This window comes from Schistocerca nitens, chromosome 10 (assembly GCF_023898315.1).
Source record: "Schistocerca nitens isolate TAMUIC-IGC-003100 chromosome 10, iqSchNite1.1, whole genome shotgun sequence".
Lineage (NCBI taxonomy): Eukaryota > Metazoa > Arthropoda > Insecta > Orthoptera > Acrididae > Schistocerca > Schistocerca nitens.
The window spans coordinates 86,820,412-86,841,561 of NC_064623.1; the positions used below are offsets into that span (position 1 = coordinate 86,820,412).

Below are 21,150 nucleotides of genomic sequence, written 5' to 3' on the forward strand. Positions count from 1 at the left end.
GATAGTGGCAGAGCCTCATAAGAATTGCTGATCTTAAGAGGGGAAGACAACATCGAGCGATCTCTGTGATGCTTGAAATGTAACTGCTGTTGGTGCTTTGTCAACAAACATGAAAAATGCCTTGCAGATGAGACTTTATATTTTCAGTGTGCCTCAATTCTCGAGTTTGATCTTAATAAATTCCCAACAGTTTCACACTAACGGGGCCTTTCCGCTAATAAATTATTTGTACGGGAATTATCTAAGAGCAATTGCTGGTACACTTGATTGCTTTGAGTAATACTCGATTTTGGGATGAATACGTCACAGGAACTGACGTCAATTTGATCATCAGTCCATGTCCTGTCGATTTACTGAATACTGTCTGAATGATCTGACAGCTGTGTTGCCTCATGCATGAATTCTGTCAACTGTTATGGCTACTGTGAGTCATTGCTGAATGCACACAGGCGCAAAGATGTTCACTGCAGTATGGGGCACAGGGGCGGGGGGGAGATACTCTTCATCGGGGGCGGGGGGGGGGGAGATACTCTCCATCGGGGGCGGGGGGGGGGGGGCAGGATACTCTCCATCCTTACATGTTCCCATACCATAACGAGTAAGGTAACCCAAGGTTCACAAGAAAGACAAGAAAGACTTTCTATGAACGAGAATTTTTTACCAGTAGTTACAAATGAAAGAATAGAGATTCTCTGGTTGTATCATGTTTCTGACCAGCATTGGAATTACTATCTGGTATCCGATTATGATACACAACCCTAAAATGTTTATTTTCTCACTTCACAATGAAACAAGTGCTTTGATGCGAGCAAAGGAAATGAGTTACATGCTTCTCAGAAAGCTATTTACTTGTGTACTACTACTGAGTGCAGAACAGCTCTTTAGTTCTTTTTGTTTGTGTTGCATGAATTCTAAAGTCACCTCATCTTACTTTGCCAGTAAGTTCTCTTCCTACTGGTGTACACGAGAGTTGTCAACCACTGGTTAATATTCTGATGAATAATGACATGATACTGGTTCCACATGCTCCATCGTATCTGGGAACATAGTTTCACTTCGGCTATGTGAAGAACTTGCACATGCTAATGTCAGCACACTGCGTTCAGAGCCAAGATGATGTCTTCCTGTTTGTATTTCAGTGTGTGCTGGAGTGTCCATTGGTCAATCAACATGAACACATTGGGCACTGTTTAACACTGCATTTGTCGCAATATTCAGAGTGCACTGTTTTTGCTTAATACATTACAGACGTAATACATTCCCCATGAATTTAATTAACATAATGTGCAGGACACAGTTTGGATGAATATTAATTTTATAGCTTGCCGTAGCAATAAAATACTTCACACTGGATATTTACTGTAATTTGTATTGTCACATTAAGGTTACCTCATAATGATACCTATTTATGCACTATTGTACCAAACTTTTTTCCTTCTCATTAAATAACCAGTAAACCTTTAATTTTTATTGAATAAATTTGTGTTCCTCCTATCAGCTTATGAGGTGTTCTGTTTAAATGAGGGCGCTGATAATGCTGTTGTGGTCACTCTAAACACACACTAAATAGCTGTATTACATTACATCAGTTTGATAATATGTCACCACTGGTCGTACCGGGCATAACGGTGGAGGTGGATGATCATGTGTGTCCAGTGAGAGAGACATCTGATGTCTAACAACATATGCGCCCATCTGTTCCTTGGTTGCTGGCACCTAGGAGAGATTTCAGAGTTTCTTGGCAGTGCAAAACTGTGAAGAGGAGGTTGAAAGATAATGGACTCTTATGCCAAAGAACTGTTATAAAGGAATACTTCACTGTGTATCAGAAGAGCGATCTCACAGCTTTTGTGGAAGAACACATTGCCTTTGACTGGAGTCATTTTTTGATGAGAAGATCTTTTCTTCCATGAGCAATGCCCCAGTTCATGTTAGATGTCAGTAAAATAATTGTGAAAAGTTTCATATATACAAGCAATTTAGGTAAAACTGGCTTCACGTTATTGCCGTACAGAACACCCTTTATAAAACTGGTTTTCCTCCATTTACAGTTACACTTTTATGATTCTGCATTTGTTCAATAAATGTTTTCATTGAATTTGTGGGCTGTTTTATCAACATCAAATAGTTTTGATATTACTAGATGTGCCGCCTGCGATGAGAGTGGTTTAGTCCAAGGTATCTTGTGGAAAGAGAAAGAAGTGGACGCCATTCTTTTGTCGTTTGGGGCTATATCTCTGCTCAGGGAGAAGCACCCCTGTGACAAATTGAAGGCATTCTCAATGCAGACGCCTATCTTAATATTCTGGAGATATCAGAAGCCAAGTGTTTAGATGCTGTGTCCTCAAGGCGACATCTGTTTCCTGCACGTATGGACAGCAAACTAAGTAAAAGTTTTTTCATAGATTTTAGATATTCATTTATTTTGTTATTGTTATGTCATTCACAAATCTGATACGGTGTATATTAGCACATATTTAATGTTCGTTCTGGTATTAACATCACACAATGTGACAATTTTTATAATGTTTTGACTAGAGCCATATGCCTCAGCTTCCCATGTACAGTTGCTACCTGTTACGCCATCGATGGGATTTATTTGTGCAGCATTGCACACACACACACACACACACACACACACACACACACACACACACAAGTTCAAACTGTCAACCGGTTTCTGTATCCCAAAAGGAGACCATTAGATCTGTATATCAGAAATTTTGATAAGTATTAAGTATGTCGTAGGGGCACCTGTATTGAGTAAGTGACTTGCAGCTTTTCATCCAATGGCTCCTAGTTTCCGAGGAAATTATTTTGAAGTTTTTTTTGCATACCTCCTATACACGTAACGTGAGCTTTGTTCCAAGGTAGTGAAAGTAGCGCAGTGGACATATAGTTCACAGTTATGATGCAGAAGGTACATGTTGTAACGATCCCGATAGGAGGGAAAAGTAGTAAGGAAGTATACGATACTGAGGATAAATTACGATTTTTCAGTAAATTAAACTCAAATTAGTTAAATTTCGTATGGGTGCAATTATGATGCAATGTTTTTCAATGTCATTAATATATTATTTTGATCCAAAAGCAAGGTACATTTATTTAAACTGTTTTAACACGAATATTTCATAGGAACGGTTATGTTTTGCTCATATAGACTTATTCAAAGTGTCAACATATGTGACTATGAAATTGCTCATTATAAAATTTGGCCAAGAAAACCTGATTATTCACTACACTTAGTATGAAAAACAAATAAGTTTAATAATACTTTTGTACTGTATACTCCCGCAATTTACAGATTTGCACTTTTTAACCCCAAATTATGCAAATGAGAAAAGTCATATTCAGCACTTTGTAATCCAGCTATTTCACTTGGTTGACACTTGTAATTATTTGTAAAATGCACCATTTATGTTTTAAATCAAAACACCTGAGCACCAGAATCATTCTTAACTATTTCATGTAAATAATCCGTTTAAAGACCGCCAGGCAGTTGGCTCAGTGAAGTTGTTTAAGTCACGTCAGTCAGTGCTTTTAGTGCCAGCTAATTCCATTGTATGTAAAAATGCGTGGATCGCATAACCAAAGACGTTGATGCACAAGATGTAATTGTTTTGTCCGAGACGCCACATAAACTTTGTGTGTTTTTTTTAAAGAGGAATAAAAAAGTGTGATGACTTTTATAAAACTACTAGATGTCTCCAGCCTTACCTTTTTTTAAAATCCGGACTTCTTATAAATATATTATACCCAAGACAACAAAAGTGAAGAGCCATAAACTTTATCTTTGAAACAGTATTATTCAGCGTTGTGACGAGCACCCTGAGAACATCTTTGAAATGATTTGATGAGAAATTATAGTCTCCTAAAGCATGTGACATTTTATTTACTAACATAAAACTGAATTTTCATCATATTAAGGCAGGGGGCCATTATAACATGAAAGGAACTAAAGAGGTTTTCTGCACTCAATAGTAGTACGACAAGTCAGTAGCTTTTCTGAGAAGTATATAATTCATTTTGTTCTCTCATCTTACAGCACTAAGAAGTGATAAACATTTTAGGGCCGTGAAGCATAATATGATACCAGATTCTAAAACCAACATTCTCTTCTTTTGTGCATAACTACTGCTCACAAATACTTATTTATGGATTTGCAGACAGTTTTTATTGCGAATGAATCTTGTGTTACCTTATTCATTATGGTGTGTGGACATGTAACGTTGGAGAGTACTCTGTACCAAAGGAATGAGAGAGTGTTCGCATTCTCGACAACATCTCACTACTTGAGTACTGCTGCAACTGCAGCCATACATTCAGATCTCACTACAAACATATGTTTAAATCCAGATATGTTTTTCTCTTCCTCTATATTAACTGAAAACAACAGTAATCAATTCAACTTAAGAAAGCCTATGAAATACTTGAGTTCATAATTGTCAGATGACTGACTGAGTTTACCTCATTTTGCCACTTACTACTATAATATTATCAGTCATAAGATCATTTATATCCCTCATTTTCACTGTATTTTGAATTGGGGGGGGGGGGGGGGCTGGAAGGCTGGAGACACTGGATGTACACCACAGTAAAATATTAGTATTTACCTTAATATTCATCTTCAGATTGACAGTAGCAGTAGAATAACCACTCAAAAAAGCCAACAAGAAGCCAAAAAGGTACATATGAAACAGCACCCAGTGTCATATTTTAAGAAACATTCACAGTAGTTGGATGTGGTGGACTGTATCACTTTATCATTTGTCTATCACTTACAAAATGAGATGATGGTCTACTGAAAAAGCAGAATAAAGGGGAAAAAAGACACTGCCAGAAAGATGAGAGCAAATGGCAATTCACTGCAATTAACTGGCACCTTAAGGGTGTGTGTTACATGTGGGGTACCAGGGTGTGGATGCTATTCACCCACTGCTGAGCAACTGTTTCATAAGCAGAAAATAAGTCTCAGCTACAATCCAACACAATAGGAGTTTAGCATCATGGCAGCAGCGTATAGATAGTCTCTGCAAGTACTAGAACTGTCTGCCTAACATTGCTGTCTTATTACACCCTGATCGAATCTCATTTGAATATGGTAGCAGGATAGAGGCATCATTCATAGATAATACCACCAGGGACTCCGTCAATAACACCATGCACCAGCTGAAGCACTGCATAATAATTAGCACAATTCTCAATATAACATCTTGTGCATCAACCTCTTTGGTTCTGCGATCCACACATTTTTACATACAATGGAATTAGCTGGCACTGAAAGCACTGACCGACGTGACTTAAACAAGTGTAATGCAAGCTGAAAAAGTTCTTCAGCATGGATGCTCTTCACTTTTACTGACAAAACATCAGCAGTGGTTACACTGTAATCACTATGGGTAGATACATGTCATTCTTTAGAATTTATAGGCTTAATGACAGTTTTGATTAAGGATGGCTTATTCCAGACTTATTGTCTGGATTTTTCATTCCTTATTTCTTGTTTTGATGACAACTGTTTTTCCTTTCATATTAGCAGACGCTCGAATTGAACTTACAAAGCTCAACAATGCAATATCGCATTTATGGTTTGCTATTTGGTTTCGCATAAACAATACTGATTATTTGAGTACTGGTCTCAGAGCAGTAGACGTGGCTCAGATGTCACAGCGATACAAACCACAGCCACGGCCACTTTCATATGAAGAAATTGTCACGCTTTTGTATGAATCGGATGCTAAAAATGATCCTGAAGTTGAGGACCTTGTGGAAGATTCTACAGATGAAGATTACTAACCTGTCGCTAATGTCCTGGGAAGGACGCGATCACGGAGTGGACTGTAGCAGACTTCGGTGTTACTACTAACTTTGGCGGGAGTAACCATGACTCTCTTAAAGGTGGCCAAGTGGCGGCGGTGCGGCTGCATCCGAACTCGGCTTTTCGAAGCGCAACTCTGCTGCAGTCGTGCTGCTGCGAGGCGCCTTCCTTGGGTTGTAGTTACAGGGAGAGTGATGCGCAATACATGGGCCTAGCCCTCTTAGCCTCTCCTCTCCTGCGGTCTTCTCCCCTTCACGTGGGCCCGCTGATTTCGCAGAGTGAAAGACCGCACCAGGGGCTTGGGGGGGGGGGGGGTTACCAGCCCCCCCTTTCGCATTATCCCTTTTAAGTTGGGGGCAGCATCAAAGAGAATACAAGTGGTGGCCCTTCCGCTGAAGGTGCCACCCCAGCTTCCCCAGCACCTAGCCGGCCAACCGGCCGTGCCGTAGATTCTGTAACGTGTGCAGCTGTTTATGCTTGCAGTGAGTGTCACCGCAGCTTTACCACCAAAAACGGTCTCTGGGTCCACCGCCGCCGCCAACATCCAGCGGCCGCCAATGCAGAGATCACAGAGAGGCATCGTGCGAGGTGGACGGAAGAAGAGGTCCTGTCGCTCGCCAAAGCAGAGGCCGAACTGTTTCTTGAGAGGGACGCACGGTTCTTCTTCGTCAATCAAGAACTGACTAGGATGTTCCCCGACCGAACGCTTGAGACAATCAAGTGCCAACGGCGGAAAGCTGCCCACAAGCAGCTTGTCCGCGATTTCATGCAGGCACTTGAGTTTGGTCGGGGGGAAGAGCCGGCATCCCGCCGGGGAGCAGGGAGGCCGCTGCCTGGCACGGGCGATGACACTGCGCCACCCGATGACACAGCCGAGGACTTCGCGGCTGACACCACCGGGCCGCCGCCGGAGGGGCCGACTGACGCTGCCATCTGGGAGCATCTTGTGGGGCTTCCCACTTCCGCTCACCGTTTCTCTGCCTTAGACCGGGTCATCGGTCTGGGGCCAGGTACGCAGCCCAAGGTCATCCTGGGCATGCTCCCGGATGCCCTTGTGTCGGCCGGGTCCAGAGGAGAGAGGACGAGCACGAGGACGCAGACGCTGCGCCAACCATCAAAGTGGCCGCCTGCCGCTCCGCCGCAGCAGAAGCGCAAGCGGCGCCACTGGGGGTACGCAAGGACACAGGGTGCCTTCCGAAGGTCGTGTGCGCGGCCTCTTGGATGGCACCCTGTTGCAGCCGCCACCCAACATCCCCGGTCTGCTGGACTTCTGGGCGGACCTCTTCACCAAGAAGCCCACCTCCACCGCGGGCTTCATCCGTGACCGCCTCCTCCCGCACTCGGAGCCTGTCGCTCTCGAGTGCCTATGGGGGCCAGTCACATGTGAGGAGGTTGCTGCCGCCTAGCCGCCCAGGGAATCGGCAGCCGGGCCGGACGACCTTACTCCAGCGGAGCTGCGGCGCCTGCCGCACGAAGTCCTGCTGAAAGTCATGAATCTCTTCCTACTGGCCCGTGCCCTTCCCGAGCGTCTGCTTCGCGCGCGCACGTCCCTTCTCCCCAAAACGGCTGCACCAACATCCCCCACTGACTTTCGGCCAATTACGGTCTGCTCGGGACTGGCGCGGACCTTTCACAAGGTTCCCGCGTTGCGCCTGATGCGTACATGTGCTGTGGACGATCGTCAGCGGGCATTCATCCCCCAGGATGGGATGTTGGAGAACAACTTCATCCTGGACACTGCTCTCACCGACGCATTCCGCTCCTGTCGCTCTGTTTTTGTGGTGTCGAACGACGTTTCTAAAGCATTCGATTCGGTAGATCATGCTGCCCTTCGCCCAGTGCTGAGGACTCATGGCCTGCCGGCTTGCTTTATTGAATACGTCGAGCAGTGCTATGAGGGCAACACGACGGTGATAGCGTGTGGTGCCAGCGTGGGCGTGTCTGTGCAGCCGTCACGGGGCGTTCGCCAGGGCGATCCCCTCCCTCCCCTCCCACATCGGAGCTCGGATACTTGGTCGCAGAATCAACGCTGCGGCCTTTGCAGATGGCGTCTTGCTGTTCGCGTCGACTCCGAGGGGCATGCAGTCCCTCATTGATGCAGCCATCGCAGCCCCCGCACACCTGGGGCTGTAGATCAACGCCTGGAAGTGTTTCACCCACACCTTGGTCGCGTCTAGACGCGAGAAGAAGGTGAAGGTGGACGGCGACGTCACCTTCAAGGCAGGCAACACCACCATGCCTGCCTTGCGTGTGGGTGAAACCTTCCGGTACCTGGGGCTGCAACTTTCCACCGCGGGTCGCTGCGTCTTCAACCCCCGACGCCACCTAGGGGAGCAACTCGACGTCACCTCCCGAGCTCCGCTGAAGCCGCAACAGCGCCTCCACGCTCTCACCAACGTGCTTCTCCCTGGCCTGTACCATGGGCTGGCCCTCAGCCGCACCCGGGTGGGTGCCATGAAAGCAGCGGACATCACCGTCAGAGCCGCAATCAGGAGACGGTTCCAACTTCCAGCGGACACCCCCCTGGGCTACTTCCACGCTCCTGTTGCCCAGGGGGGCCTCGGCATTCCATCATGCCGTTGGATGGGGCCAAACCTTCGCCGGTCCCGTCTCCTGGCGTTAAAGAAGATAGGGCCAGCCTTCGATGGTGCAGGCCTGGACGAGGTGAGATCGAGGTGCTGGAGCAGCACCTGACGTGGGAGGGCCACCTCCTCAAGTCATCAACTCAGGTTGGAGAAATGTAGGTAGCACGCCTACACATTGCCATTGACGGTGCGGCGCTGTCATCTTCCGCCGCCATCAAGGGCCAATATCAATGGGTCGCCGACACCAGTCGCCTGCTATCTGGGCGGGACTACATCGACGCCCTCCGCTCCACATCAAAGCCTTCCCGACGAAGGCACGGCGCAGTCGTGGGCGGGAGGCGGACACCAGATGTCGCGCGGGCTGCCAGGCCGTGGAGACCGCAATCCACGTACTACAAGCTTGCTTCAGGACCCACGGGTCCCGAGTCAAACGACATGACACGATCGTGCGCTATGTCGCTCGTGGACTCGTGCAGAGGGGCTTCAATGTTTCAGTGGAGCCCCACCTCCGCACACCTGAGGGCTTCCGCAAGCCTGACGTCGTGGCGGTTAAAGACAGCATCACCCGCGTGATCGACGCCCACGTAGTCGGAGACCATCTTCGACTCGACTGGTGTAACTCCCAGAAGGCGGCCTATTACGACACGCCGTCCATCCGGCGTGCATCTCCAACCTGCACCGTGACGTCGAGGAGGTGACTGTGTCCACCGCAATGTTGAATTGGAGGGGCACATGGTCTCCTGCGTTGGCGAGGGACCTTTTCGAGTTAGGCTGCCGACCCCGAGAACTTGCGGTACTCAGCACCAGAGTACTGCAGAGCTGCTGCACAAGCTACCGCATCTACGAGCGGAAGACGGCGCAAAGGCTGATGCCACAAGCCGGCGTCGGCTAGGATACTGGATATTCTTCTGCCCTGACTCCTGGGGCCTATCAGCAGGAGAAATGCCGTCATTATTCTTCTTTGTCTTTCATATTTGTGTTTTCTTCCTTTCTTTATACACAAGTTTATCATGGTGTTTCGCCCTGTAAGTCACCAATCCGGTGGTGGTCATGGCGAGGTACACAAGACCGGCATACCTGAAGTGCCATGTATATATATGGAAACCAGAAATCAGGAAAGGATACCAAGGAATGGAAAAGAAAAGGACGATGGTGGTGATGAAAGAGAAGAAGCGGAAATTCCTGCGAAAGTAAGAAAACTATGCCAAACGAGGAAATGCAGAAGCAAGACAAATGAAGTGTGCAGTAAATGCGAAAGATATGTTTGTGAGCCGTGTACATATAAAGTAATAAAGACAGTAGTTTGTAATGCTTGTAAGTAGGATTAGGTACTATACATGGTCATATTTTATGATTGGTCTTTCTCGTAACATATTCATGGGTACTTAGTTTCTCCAGTAAGATTAATTTCTATTAATTTTAAAACTACTGCAATACAATTAGTATGGTTGCAGATAAATATTGTGAACTATGTTCTTTAATATTAGTAATATTATGTTCCCATTGTTGTTGTATAATACAATGATACTGTTATTAAACGTAATTAAAGTGATACATTGTTATCAAGGTCATTAATATTTACATTAAACAGCACAGCATGTACTTACAAAGAAAGTGGTCACTTTGAGCACATCAGCAGTTCCAAGTATAGTACTAGTTCTGGCAGTTCTAGTGTTAATGACATGTCCTGCCATCGAGTATTTTATATTGTCTGCTGTATGGTTTGGCTAAGGTCACATTAAAATTTTGCAGTGGAAAATGTTAAGGGTCAGAACTGAACATGAAATAGTGATAGGAGGCAATAATTATAACTTTTGGTCCAGGTCCTAGGAGTTGGATGCTCATACCAAGGAGCTCAAAATTTTCCAGAAATCCTTTTTGTGTGAAGTGGAAAATGTTGGTGTTGTTGAGGTTGATTGAGGGAGTGGAAAATGTAGCACTAAAATAAGAACTGTAAACTGATACCTTGTGGCCAAGTTGAAAGCATGAAGCCTTGTTCAGTTTTGGAAATTTCTTCCTGAAGAAAGCTACCCCAAGATCAAAGACTTAGCATGATGTTTGTTACCTGTATTTGCCCCAACCTACAAGCAGGCACAAACATTTTCTTTGCCGAGATTTACAAAATCTACATACAGATGTAACCTGAGTTATAAATATTTGAGAAATTTAGGCTAAGTTAGAGCCACAGTCCACAAAATATTGTGTTTGTGGCCTATTTATCTGGAGACCCTTTATGATTACTATAGAACTATTTATTTACAACTGGAATAAAAACATAATATAATGACAGTAGCAAAGGAAACTACTCAATAGTAGAAGCATTGAGAGGCTGACAACCAAAAAATGAGACTGAAATCGTGGTGAAGCTTTCACAGGCAAACAGTCTCTCTCTCTCTCTCTCTCTCTCTCTCTCTCTCCCCCCCCCCCCCCCTCCCCTACCCCTCCCCCCTCCTCTGAAGAGCCATATTAAGAGCCAAAAGTTTATTTTATACTATTGTTATCTGAAGTGTTATGCTAACAGTAATTTGCATTAAAAATACAAATGTGCTTCTACAGTTTTCGGTACTTAAATCACTAATAAATTACTCAACATCACTACAGGCAGACTTTCAGTTTATCTGCAGAGAACAATTATCAACAGTGACTGACTCGTACAGCTTTACAGACTCTGCAGATTGCTCCTATTAGCCAATTTCCAATGGAAAAGAGAAGGATGAAAACTAACGACTTATTATTTACATGTATTTTAACAATAACATTTCCCTGAGTATTTACGATTTGCTTTTTACTTTCTGTTCATAAATACACATTAAAAATAGGCATACTTTTACTAATCAGTCATTGTTGCCACCCATCTTTGCTCCAATTTCTAAGGTAATCTAAATGACTGAAGTACAAAAACACTGGGGGATATCCACAAATAAAACACAGGCAGTGTATGAAATCACTCAAAGCCCTAACACACTTCTCACAGTGGTCTCCTCACACATCTTTTACACAATCTTCATTAAATAGCAGCAACAAAGTTTCAAACTTCACCTGACATTCTTAATAGGTCACTAAAATTAGGCTTCAACATTTTCGACACGAGGTCTGCGAGAGATTCGGCACGTGCCGATAACCGTCTCGAATGCCTAATTTTGTGACAAGCGGATTTATACATTTCAATGTCGACAAATTCGCAAGGCGTACAAATGACTCGCCACAGTACTGGCACAGGAACGGCTGCCGGTTGTCCCACTCACCTAAGTGTGAAATGTTTGATGCCACACAAACGGACTGCCCACAAGCTCCGCACGAGAAGAGAAACTGGCCCTTGTGTGCAGCTCTGAGGACAAGGAATGCGCTTGAAAATTCACTGACTTATCTCCAGCACCAAGAGACATTTATTACCACAGCTTACCACTAAAGTTTACAAGAATACTATTTTTAAAACTAATTTCGAGCTACAGAAGCAGGCACTTCGCAGCTGCCCTGCATTAAAAAATCTTCCAAAGTTACAAATACAGAAACAGGCCCTGTTTAATTTTAATGGTACATTTTTACCATACAAACTGAGGATTTCAACAACAGTGTCTGCTGATTAAAATACAGCTGACAGCACTCTTAAGGAGATGAAAGACTTAATTCAAAGTGTGATTATTACAAAAATTATGTAAAACAGTTTTCTTCCCATTTAAGAGATGTGACAAAGTAACAGGAATTTAATAATTTCACAGGGTTTATACAGACAATTTTCAATTATTTTCTTTTATCTTGTTGGTTCCATGTTCTGGATGTATATTTGCATTTTTAGCTGTTTTGAATACATACTTTATTGTTGACAGTCTAAAGGTTGTGTGTGTTTCCTAGTGCTCAGCAAATTTTTACTTTTGAAAGAGATGGATCAAAGAATTTGCATTAAATTTTGCTTGATAAATGGAATAAAGTGCACCACCACATTCAAAATGTTGACTGTGGCTTTTGTCGAATCTCGTATGATTGAGACAAGAGCTTAAGAATGGTATAAACGTTTCAAAAAAGAGAGAAAAAAAATTTTTAAGACCACAACTGCTCTGGTTGCCATAGTACGTCAATTACTGACAACAATATGGACAAAGTAAAGAAAATAGTTCTTGAAAATTAGCGAATCGTCATAGGAAAGATTGCCGATGATCTCAGTATACTCTTTGGCTCATGCCATGCAATTTTTTCACATATTTTGGACATGAAATGTGTAGCAGCAAAGTTTGTTCTGACAAATCTTGACCAAAAGTGATATTGAGTACACATCACTCAGGAAGTGCCAAATGAAGTTGAAAATGATCCGGAGCTTGTAAAGAAGACCATAACAGGTGACAACATGCTTATACAGGTACGACACCAAAACCTACGTCTAATTGTCCCAGTGCAAACTGCCAGAAGAGCCAAGATTGAAAAAAATTAGATTACCATGTGGTAGCACATCATGAGTTCCTGTCTTATGGTTATACAGTCAATAAGGAATACTATTTGGAAGTTATGTGCTGTTTGCCTGAACCAAACTAAAGGAAACTGACAATTTTGGCCAAACCATTCATGGAAATTGCATTAAGATATGCTGGAGAATTGCCAAAGGAGCTGTACGCCATAATAAAAGGCGAGTTAAAAATTCTTCCAGGATTGGCAAAAGCACTGGCCCAGTTTCTCAGGGGAATTACTTTGAAGGGGACAAAGTTGTTGACTATGAAGAATAAATGATACTTTACGGAAAACAAAAATGCCATCACTTTTTGATCACATCTCTTACATATAAAAATCTGAACATCAAAATTAGAAAATTCAAATGAGTCGCAGACAACCACAACAAAATACACACACACACACACACACACACCTGCGAGCTCTGGAAGATATTCTAATCAGAGCAGTCAGAGATAGCAGTTGTTTGTATAAGGTGTGCAAATATTCTTTCTGAAGAAGGATATAACAATCTTTTCACCAGGCCTTTCTGCAACTCAACGTGTCACTCTTATGGTGACTAGCAATATGTATACATTTCATAATATTGTTGATATTCTAGTCTAGATTTTCCATTGTTTGATTGCAAATGAGAAAACAGTTAATCACAGGAAGCTAGAAAGAATGGCTAGTGCTTAATTCAAGGTGTAAAGAGCTGGGTACCAATGTTTATCTTTGATTTCCTTCTCTGATGCCTCCCCCCTTCATCTTTGTCCCAATATTCCCCTTTCTTCCCAGTGAAAGGAATGCAAGTTGCAAAATCTTGAAAACTTTTTTTCTGTTTATGTATTCCTACCAGCAGTACTTCAAACTTTGAATCCTGAAAGCAAGTAATAGCCAGTTTGCACATAAACATGTCCACTTAGATTTACCTAATCTTCCACACACTTAAGAGTGGTTGTCTATGTAGCAGAACACCTTAAAAACTGTACAGGAATCTACTGTTTCTATATCATATACACTACAGCAAACTGCATTATTCAGACCACCACAGATGTTGACTATGAAACACAGACTGGTTTTCTGCATTTTCACACCAACACCTACTGCTAACATTTCCCAATATACTGGTTAAATGGATACCTACAGTGTTCAAAAACTCCTCTTTAGCTACTGGATCATTACAGAAGGTTAGTAGGAATTTCATGCTTAAAGTCTGTAAAATTCGCGACTGACTGTGGAATCTATGACAGTCTCATTATTTCTCTCCAGAAGTAAAGACCGAAGTTGAAAGGAATATGGATGTTAAGAAACTAATGGGTAGTTAAATAATGACACTACTACTACTACTACTACTACTACTACTACTACTACTGGGTGCACACTACACAAATCAGACTTAAAATTTCTTAAAACATTACTGAATAAATATTTGATATGCTGTAAATCTGGAGCATACATTTTCCTAAAATTCTAATAACTTATGCAACAATTTTGGTTGTTTACTCCATGCTTTAGGAACTTTTACAGCTTTTATATGATCAGATGATACTGGGTATTGATTTGATTGGGATTCAGTAGAAAACCAATAAAGTTATCTGAAGAGCTTACCTCAATTTTGTACCAAACTAGATTTTTTATAAACAGTAATTCATAACTTTATGTAGTAGCTAGCAAACCCCCAGTTTCAACATTAGGTATTTCTCCACAGTACAGCAATATCAAACAGTTTTTCAGAATGCTACAGTTGGAGTCATCATCATCATCATCATCATCATCATCATCATCATCATCATCATCATCATCTACATGAGTAAGAAAAACAAACCTATAATTGTCAAATACAGCATTAGTAGTGTGCAGCTTGACACAGTGACGTCGATTAAATATCTAGGCATAACAATGCAAAGCAATATGAAATGAAATGAGGATGTAAGGACTGTAGTAGGGAAGTCGAATGTTCGAGTTCAGTTTATTGGGAGAACTGGGAAAGTGTGGTTCATCTGTAATGAAGACTGCCTCTAGAACATAGTGCTGCCCGTTGTTGAGTATCATCCAAGTGTATTAAAGGAAGATATTGAAGCAATTTAGAGGCACGCTGCTAGATTCGTTACCAGCAGGTTCGACTAACATGCAAATACTATGGAGTTGCTTTGGGAAGTCTGAATTAGGAATCGCTGGAGGGAAGACTATGTTCTTTTCGAGCAGCACTACTGAGAAAATTTAGAGAACCATTCTTTGAGGCTGACTGCAGAAAGATCCTACGTCCACTATTTTACATTTTGCATAAGGACCAGAAAATAAGATTAGAGAGATTAGGGCTCATCCAGAGGCATAGACATTTTTCCATCTCTCTATTTGTGAGGAGAACAGGAGAAAGTGACTAGTATTGTCTTGTGGACTATGTATGTAGATGTAAGACCACCACCACCACCACCACCACCACCACCACCACCACCACATAAAATTTCCCAACCTCGCCCAGTCTGTTGGTAACCTAAGCCTCTCTATTGTCTTCTATCATTCCACCATCTCCAGCTTGATCCAGCAGACAATATAGCGTAGGTAACATCTTTTCTATTTTTCTGGTCAAATCTTAAGATTTATTTAAAACACTACTCCCTACAAATTACACAATGGATTTTCATCTGAATTTTCATTGGCAAACAAAGAGTGAGAACTGGACAAATGGGGTATAAAACTGATGAAGCGTGATGTCTAGTAAAAAAAAAAAAAAAAAAAAAAAAAAAAAAAAAAAAAAAAAAAAAAAAATTTGTTTGAAAGTAATCAGGGCAATTAAGAAATATCTAACTAGTGATCTGAAGGAAAATTAAATGTTTCACTAACAGCTGCTGCTAGCTATGTAAACGAAGTGTCAAAAAATTCACCTCCTCAGGCCCTAGCCGTTTTGAGCATAAAAAGTTGCACAGGTGCGAAAAAGGATTGCTTTGAACCAAGTACTAACTTTAGGAAATTTCAAGGACAGAAACACTAGGAAATATGAGTAGTCAAAACAGTCATGTCTTCAGGGTCTAGCTATTGTGCACATAAAAAGTTGCACTGGTGTGATATTTATCTGCCATAATGACTTCCTTCAAATCAAGTACTAAATTCAAGACATTACGAGAACAGCAGACACTTAAAAAGCAAGTGAGCACGCATTCTGAACACAAGAAATAAAACAGATTAGAGTAACATTTGAAGTTCCCTTTGAATGCTGTTCAAAATGATTTACAACAAATGAGATACAGAGTGAAAAGTTTGATGTTTAACTTTTAATATTATAATTTTGAAGATCTATCTGATTGTTTATGTAGACAGTGCAGTCAGCTATTGTGCGACTGGCACATTTCTATCATCTGTGCACAAAGGTCTGAGAAAAATATGAAAAATTTTTTTGTCTAAAAAATTTTCAATAAATAATCCTACAAATACCAGGAAAGGGAATTTGCATTCTCAATCAACACCTCATTTGCTGCATGTGATTTCTAGCACCATTCAAAGGCATGTCAAATGATTCTAACATATTTTTTCTTTCAGATGAATCATTTAACAAAGCATCTGACTTTATTCAATTTTTTAAATTATGGTAATTTTCTGATGTGCTCAGTGGCTTCTACTGGAAGGGAAACATGTTAAGTGGAAAACAAACAAATTCTGCCTGCTTCATCACAAATGGATCAGTTACAACCAGTATGTTGGCAGGACAACTAACTGTAAGAATGGCAAATGCCAGACAGACTAACTGAAAAAAACCTACGTAAATGGAATTCACTTGTGAATGATGTGGCTCACGAACCTTCATTCAATAATTACTTGGGTAAACCTCAGCAGTGTCGAACCCTTCCCAGGGAGGATTTGCAGACTATGGTCAATTCTATCGACTGAAAAAATTTCCAATAACAGTAAGGTGTGTGTGTTTTTTTTTTTGAGACCAATGTCAAAACACCCAGTCTCGTGAACAGGGGTCAACAAGAGGTTAGTGAACTTACACTATGTGATCAAACGTATCCAGACACCTGGCTGAAAACGATTTACAAGTTTGTGGCATCCTCCATCAGTAATACTGGAATTCAACATGGCGTTGCCCCACCCTTAGCCTTGATGACTCTCACAGCCACACGTTCAATGAGGAGCTGGAAGGTTTCTTGGGGAATGGCATCCCATTCTTCATGGAGTGCTGCACTAAGAGATATCGATGTCTGTCAGCGAGGCCTGGCACGAAGTCAGCATTCTAAAACATCCCAAAGGTTTTCTATGGGATTTAGGTCAGAACTCTGTGCAGGCCAGTCCATTACAAGGATGTGATCGTTGTGTAATCACTCCGTCACAGGCTGTGCATTATGGACAGGTGCTCGATCGTGTTGAAAGATGCAATCGCCATCCCCGAATTGCTCTTCAACAGTGGGAAGCGAGAAGATGCTTACAACCTCAATGTAGGCCTGTGCTGTGATAGTGCCATGCGAAGCAACAAGGGGTGCAAGCCCCCTCCATGAAAAACACTACCACACCATAACACCACAGCCTCCGAATTTTACTGCTGCTGCCACTACACACACTGGCAGATGACATTCACCAGGAATTCACCGTACCCACTTCATACCATCTGGTAGCCACATTGTGTACCATGATTCGTCACTCCATACAACATTTTTCCACTGTTCAAGCGTCCTTTCAACAAGTGAGGTGTCGCTTGGCATTTACTGGCATGATATGTGGCTTAAGAGCAGCTGCTCGACCATGAAATCCAAGTTTTCTCACCTTCAGCCTAACTGTCATAGCACTGGCAGCAGATTGTAATGCAGTTTGGAATTCCTGTGTGATGGTCTGGATACATGTCTGCCTATTACACATTACGACCCTCTTCAACTGTCTGTGGTCTCTGTCAATCAACAGATGAGGTCCGCCTATACCCTTTTGTGCTGTACGTGTCCCTTCCCGTTTCCACTTCACTTTCACTTCGGAAACAATGGACCTAGGTGTGTTTAGGAGTGTGTAAATCTCGCATACAGACGTATGACACAAGTGACACCCAATCACCTGAGCACATTCGAAGTCAATGAGTTCTGTGGAGCACCCCATTATGCTCTCTCAAGATGTCTAATGACTACTGAGGTCGCTGATGTTGAGTACTTGGCAGTAGGTGGCAGCACAATGCACCTACAATGAAAAACATATGTTTTTGGGTATGTGTGGATACTTTTGATCACATAGTGTACACCACTTATTGCCTGAACTGCCCATTTCTGAGCCAAAAATATCTTTTTAGAACAGGAAGAGTTACCTCAAAATATAATACCGTACGACATAAGCCAATGAAAATAAGTAACATATCTTTCAAAATGGCCACAACAGCCGAAGAAATTAAAGCTAACACCTGGGCTTACCTACAGACGTTCTTCCCACACATTTTTCACAACTGGAAGAGGAGAGGGGAGAAAATGAAAGTAATAACCCACACAACAGACCATACAGTGGATGCTCCCACAGTACACATGCAAAAGCATACACTATATCTGACCCAATGTATCCAGACACCACTTCATAACACAGATTTGACCACTAGAAGTGACTAGAGGCAGATACACCAGTATACAAGGAGGCAGGAGTATTGTGTCGCCAGTAGAGAAGCTGTCACAGTAGAATGTGTCGATCGAAAGTTTGTTAGTAATTGAGTGTCACAACAGTGATAAGTCAAACAGGGAAATTTCAACCCTATTCAATTGCCCAAGTCAACTGTTGGTGATGCAACTGCAGCAGAAATGAAAATGAAGAACCATAGCTACACCAAGATCAGCTAGATCAAGTACTGACTGACAGCAACCTCCAGGCTAAAACAAAGAAATAAATAAATAAACAATCAGCACATGAAATCAGCAGGAAGAATCATTCGATTTCTGAAATGCTACCCAAAAGTAGAGCTAGAACAAAACAGTGTGGAGTGTTAGAAAGAATGGGTTCAACAGACGAGCAGCTCCTCAAACCACAAATTTCTTTGTTAATGCTAAGCTTTGCTTGAGGTGGTGTGAAAAGCAATACCACTGAACAGTGGATGGCTGGAAATGAGCAATTTGGAGTGTTAACTCATGCTATACCCTGTGTCAATCTGACAAGTGTTTTGGTTTCATGAACGCCTGGAGAACATCAACCGCCACCCTGTGAAGTAGTAACGAAGTGAGGAGGAGGTGGATTACAGTACAGGGATGTTTCTCACAGTTGTGGTGCAGTCCACTGACTGTACTTCAGAAAAGGATATTAACACATTCTGCAGAATAGTGTACTGCATACAGAAGAGAAACAGTTCAAAGTCAATGATTATTTCAGCATGACAATGTACCCTGTAACAAAGCAGTACAATGGTTTGTGCGCAATAACACTTCTGAAGTGGGTCGGCCACCCAGAGTCCCGAACAGACGCCAACGAAATACCTGTGGGACGAATCAGAAAACATCGACTTCACTCCCGACCCCAGCTTCCCATATCATTACCTCCTCTGTTTTCAGGTCGTGGAGGAGGAATGGGTTGCCAATCCTCTACATCTCATTGAAAGTGTCCCTAGCAGATTTCAAGCTCTTAATGATGAAGAGTATACACACCCCATTTTAATGTTCACTAACAGGTGTCCGGATACTTTTGATCAGAGTGTACATCTCACATGATGACCAAAACACTAAAATCAGATAAATCTTTGCACGTAAAGAAAGGTATTGATTTTTTTTGCGTACTGTCCACGAACGGAATAGGAAGAAGCGAAAATGCCAACAGCGCAGAATGTATCCCTGCCACCTACAATACAATGGCACAAAGCGTACAGACAGAGAGTAAATCAATACGACAAAGTGACATTTGGTGCTAAGAACACACTTCCAAACAGGAGAAAACTGAACAACTCACTTGAAAGCGACGACTGGACGCGTCCCACCGGCACGCGGTGGCTCGATATCCACAAGGTGGTCCAACAGCGTCTCGGACCAGTGGCTCTGGAAGATGCTACCAGCCAGCAGCATGGGGCACTCATCCACCATCAGCCTCAGGTGGGCATCCAGTGGGAACAGCTTGTAGGCTGCAGAGGAAAAGAAAAACAAGAGAACTGAATAAATTCAGTTTGGAGGGAGTAACATATACTTTTAAATGCAACAGTCTTCTCTCAGAATACTCTATACGTATGTCTTTGCATGAACAGGTAACTACTAGACGAACCAAACAGAATAGGAAAGTAGCAAAGGAAATTTTCAGGGGAAACCAAATCTATATCTGAGTTCCCATGGTTGGGTTATAGGCCTTTTGCTGTTCTTAGTCTACAGGGTGTTTATAAGTAAGCTTTCACTACCTGATAGGCCCTGATGATTAACGAGTGCTTGTAGGACAATGAAACTTAATGGAAACATTCGAGGGCTTGCCAGCAAAAACCCCACTACCCAAAAAAAAAAAATCACAATGTTGGAGGGGGGGGAGATGCATATCCTCATCCCGTACATAGCTAAATTATTTTACTTTTGTCTAAATATTCTTTAGGCATCAGGAATATTATCAGAACTAATTGAGTGACACCAAGTTATATTCCCTAGGTATAGAGAAGAAAAATGGATTGGAGTATTGGGGTTTTTGCAGAATTCCATAGAAACCCCACTAATATAATGCATAATATTATAGTTATTTTCCATGCAGTTGTTATCATACTGAATTAGTATCCTACAACTTGCCTTAAGTAAAAAATTATTTATTAAAGATAAAGGACAAAATATGTGATACACGGCATACAACATCTCAAAACATTAATCTTAATCTCCATCACTATTGTTGTTATTGCCTGTTTCATAGTCACATCTGGTTGCAGGTGAAGCCACTGATGCAGCTCTGCCCAACAGTCTTGAGTACTTCTCTTTGACTGCACGACTGGAAATATTCTGCAAGTTTTATACCTCTTCAGTCTTCACAAGTTTCATTCCAGAAGGAGATATGAAAGCTCCTGATTAGTTCATTGTGTCGGGAGCCTTGAACTTCGGAGCTGTGATGATGTGACGGCACCAAGTACCGTGGTACACGTCTTGCAAATATACAGCTTAGTTTTTAAAGTGAAAAACTGCATAGGTAAAGCATCTTAAAGCCTGAATGCTGGCTTTGGTGTTTTTAAAAACTGGCAGTTGCTTTTTTTAACTGCTAGCAGCCCCTCATTTGTAAGAACATGCAGAAGAAAAATAATGAATAAACCATTAAAAGTAACACCTTAATTTCCACCTGAGGATAACATTTTTATCTGCATACAGTGTTTATGTTCCAGTCTATAAATGATGACCATCTACATCCATGACACTATGGAACCACACT

General features: G+C 42.3%; 1 protein-coding gene across 4 annotated transcripts in view; it reads right to left on the reverse strand.

Annotated features, from left to right (window-relative positions):
• Nucleotides 1–21,150, reverse strand: part of LOC126210515 (histone acetyltransferase KAT5-like) — a 148,972-nt gene that overhangs the window by 60,886 nt on the left and 66,936 nt on the right. For 2 of the 4 annotated variants that reach the window (XM_049939762.1, XM_049939759.1), the window contains exon 8: nt 19,717–19,885. In XM_049939762.1, coding sequence (XP_049795719.1) covers nt 19,717–19,885 — 169 coding nt within the window. Of the gene's footprint in view, nt 1–10,923; nt 11,732–19,716; nt 19,886–21,150 lie in introns of those variants that run through there. The other 2 variants (XM_049939761.1, XM_049939760.1) reach the window with 2 other exon arrangements.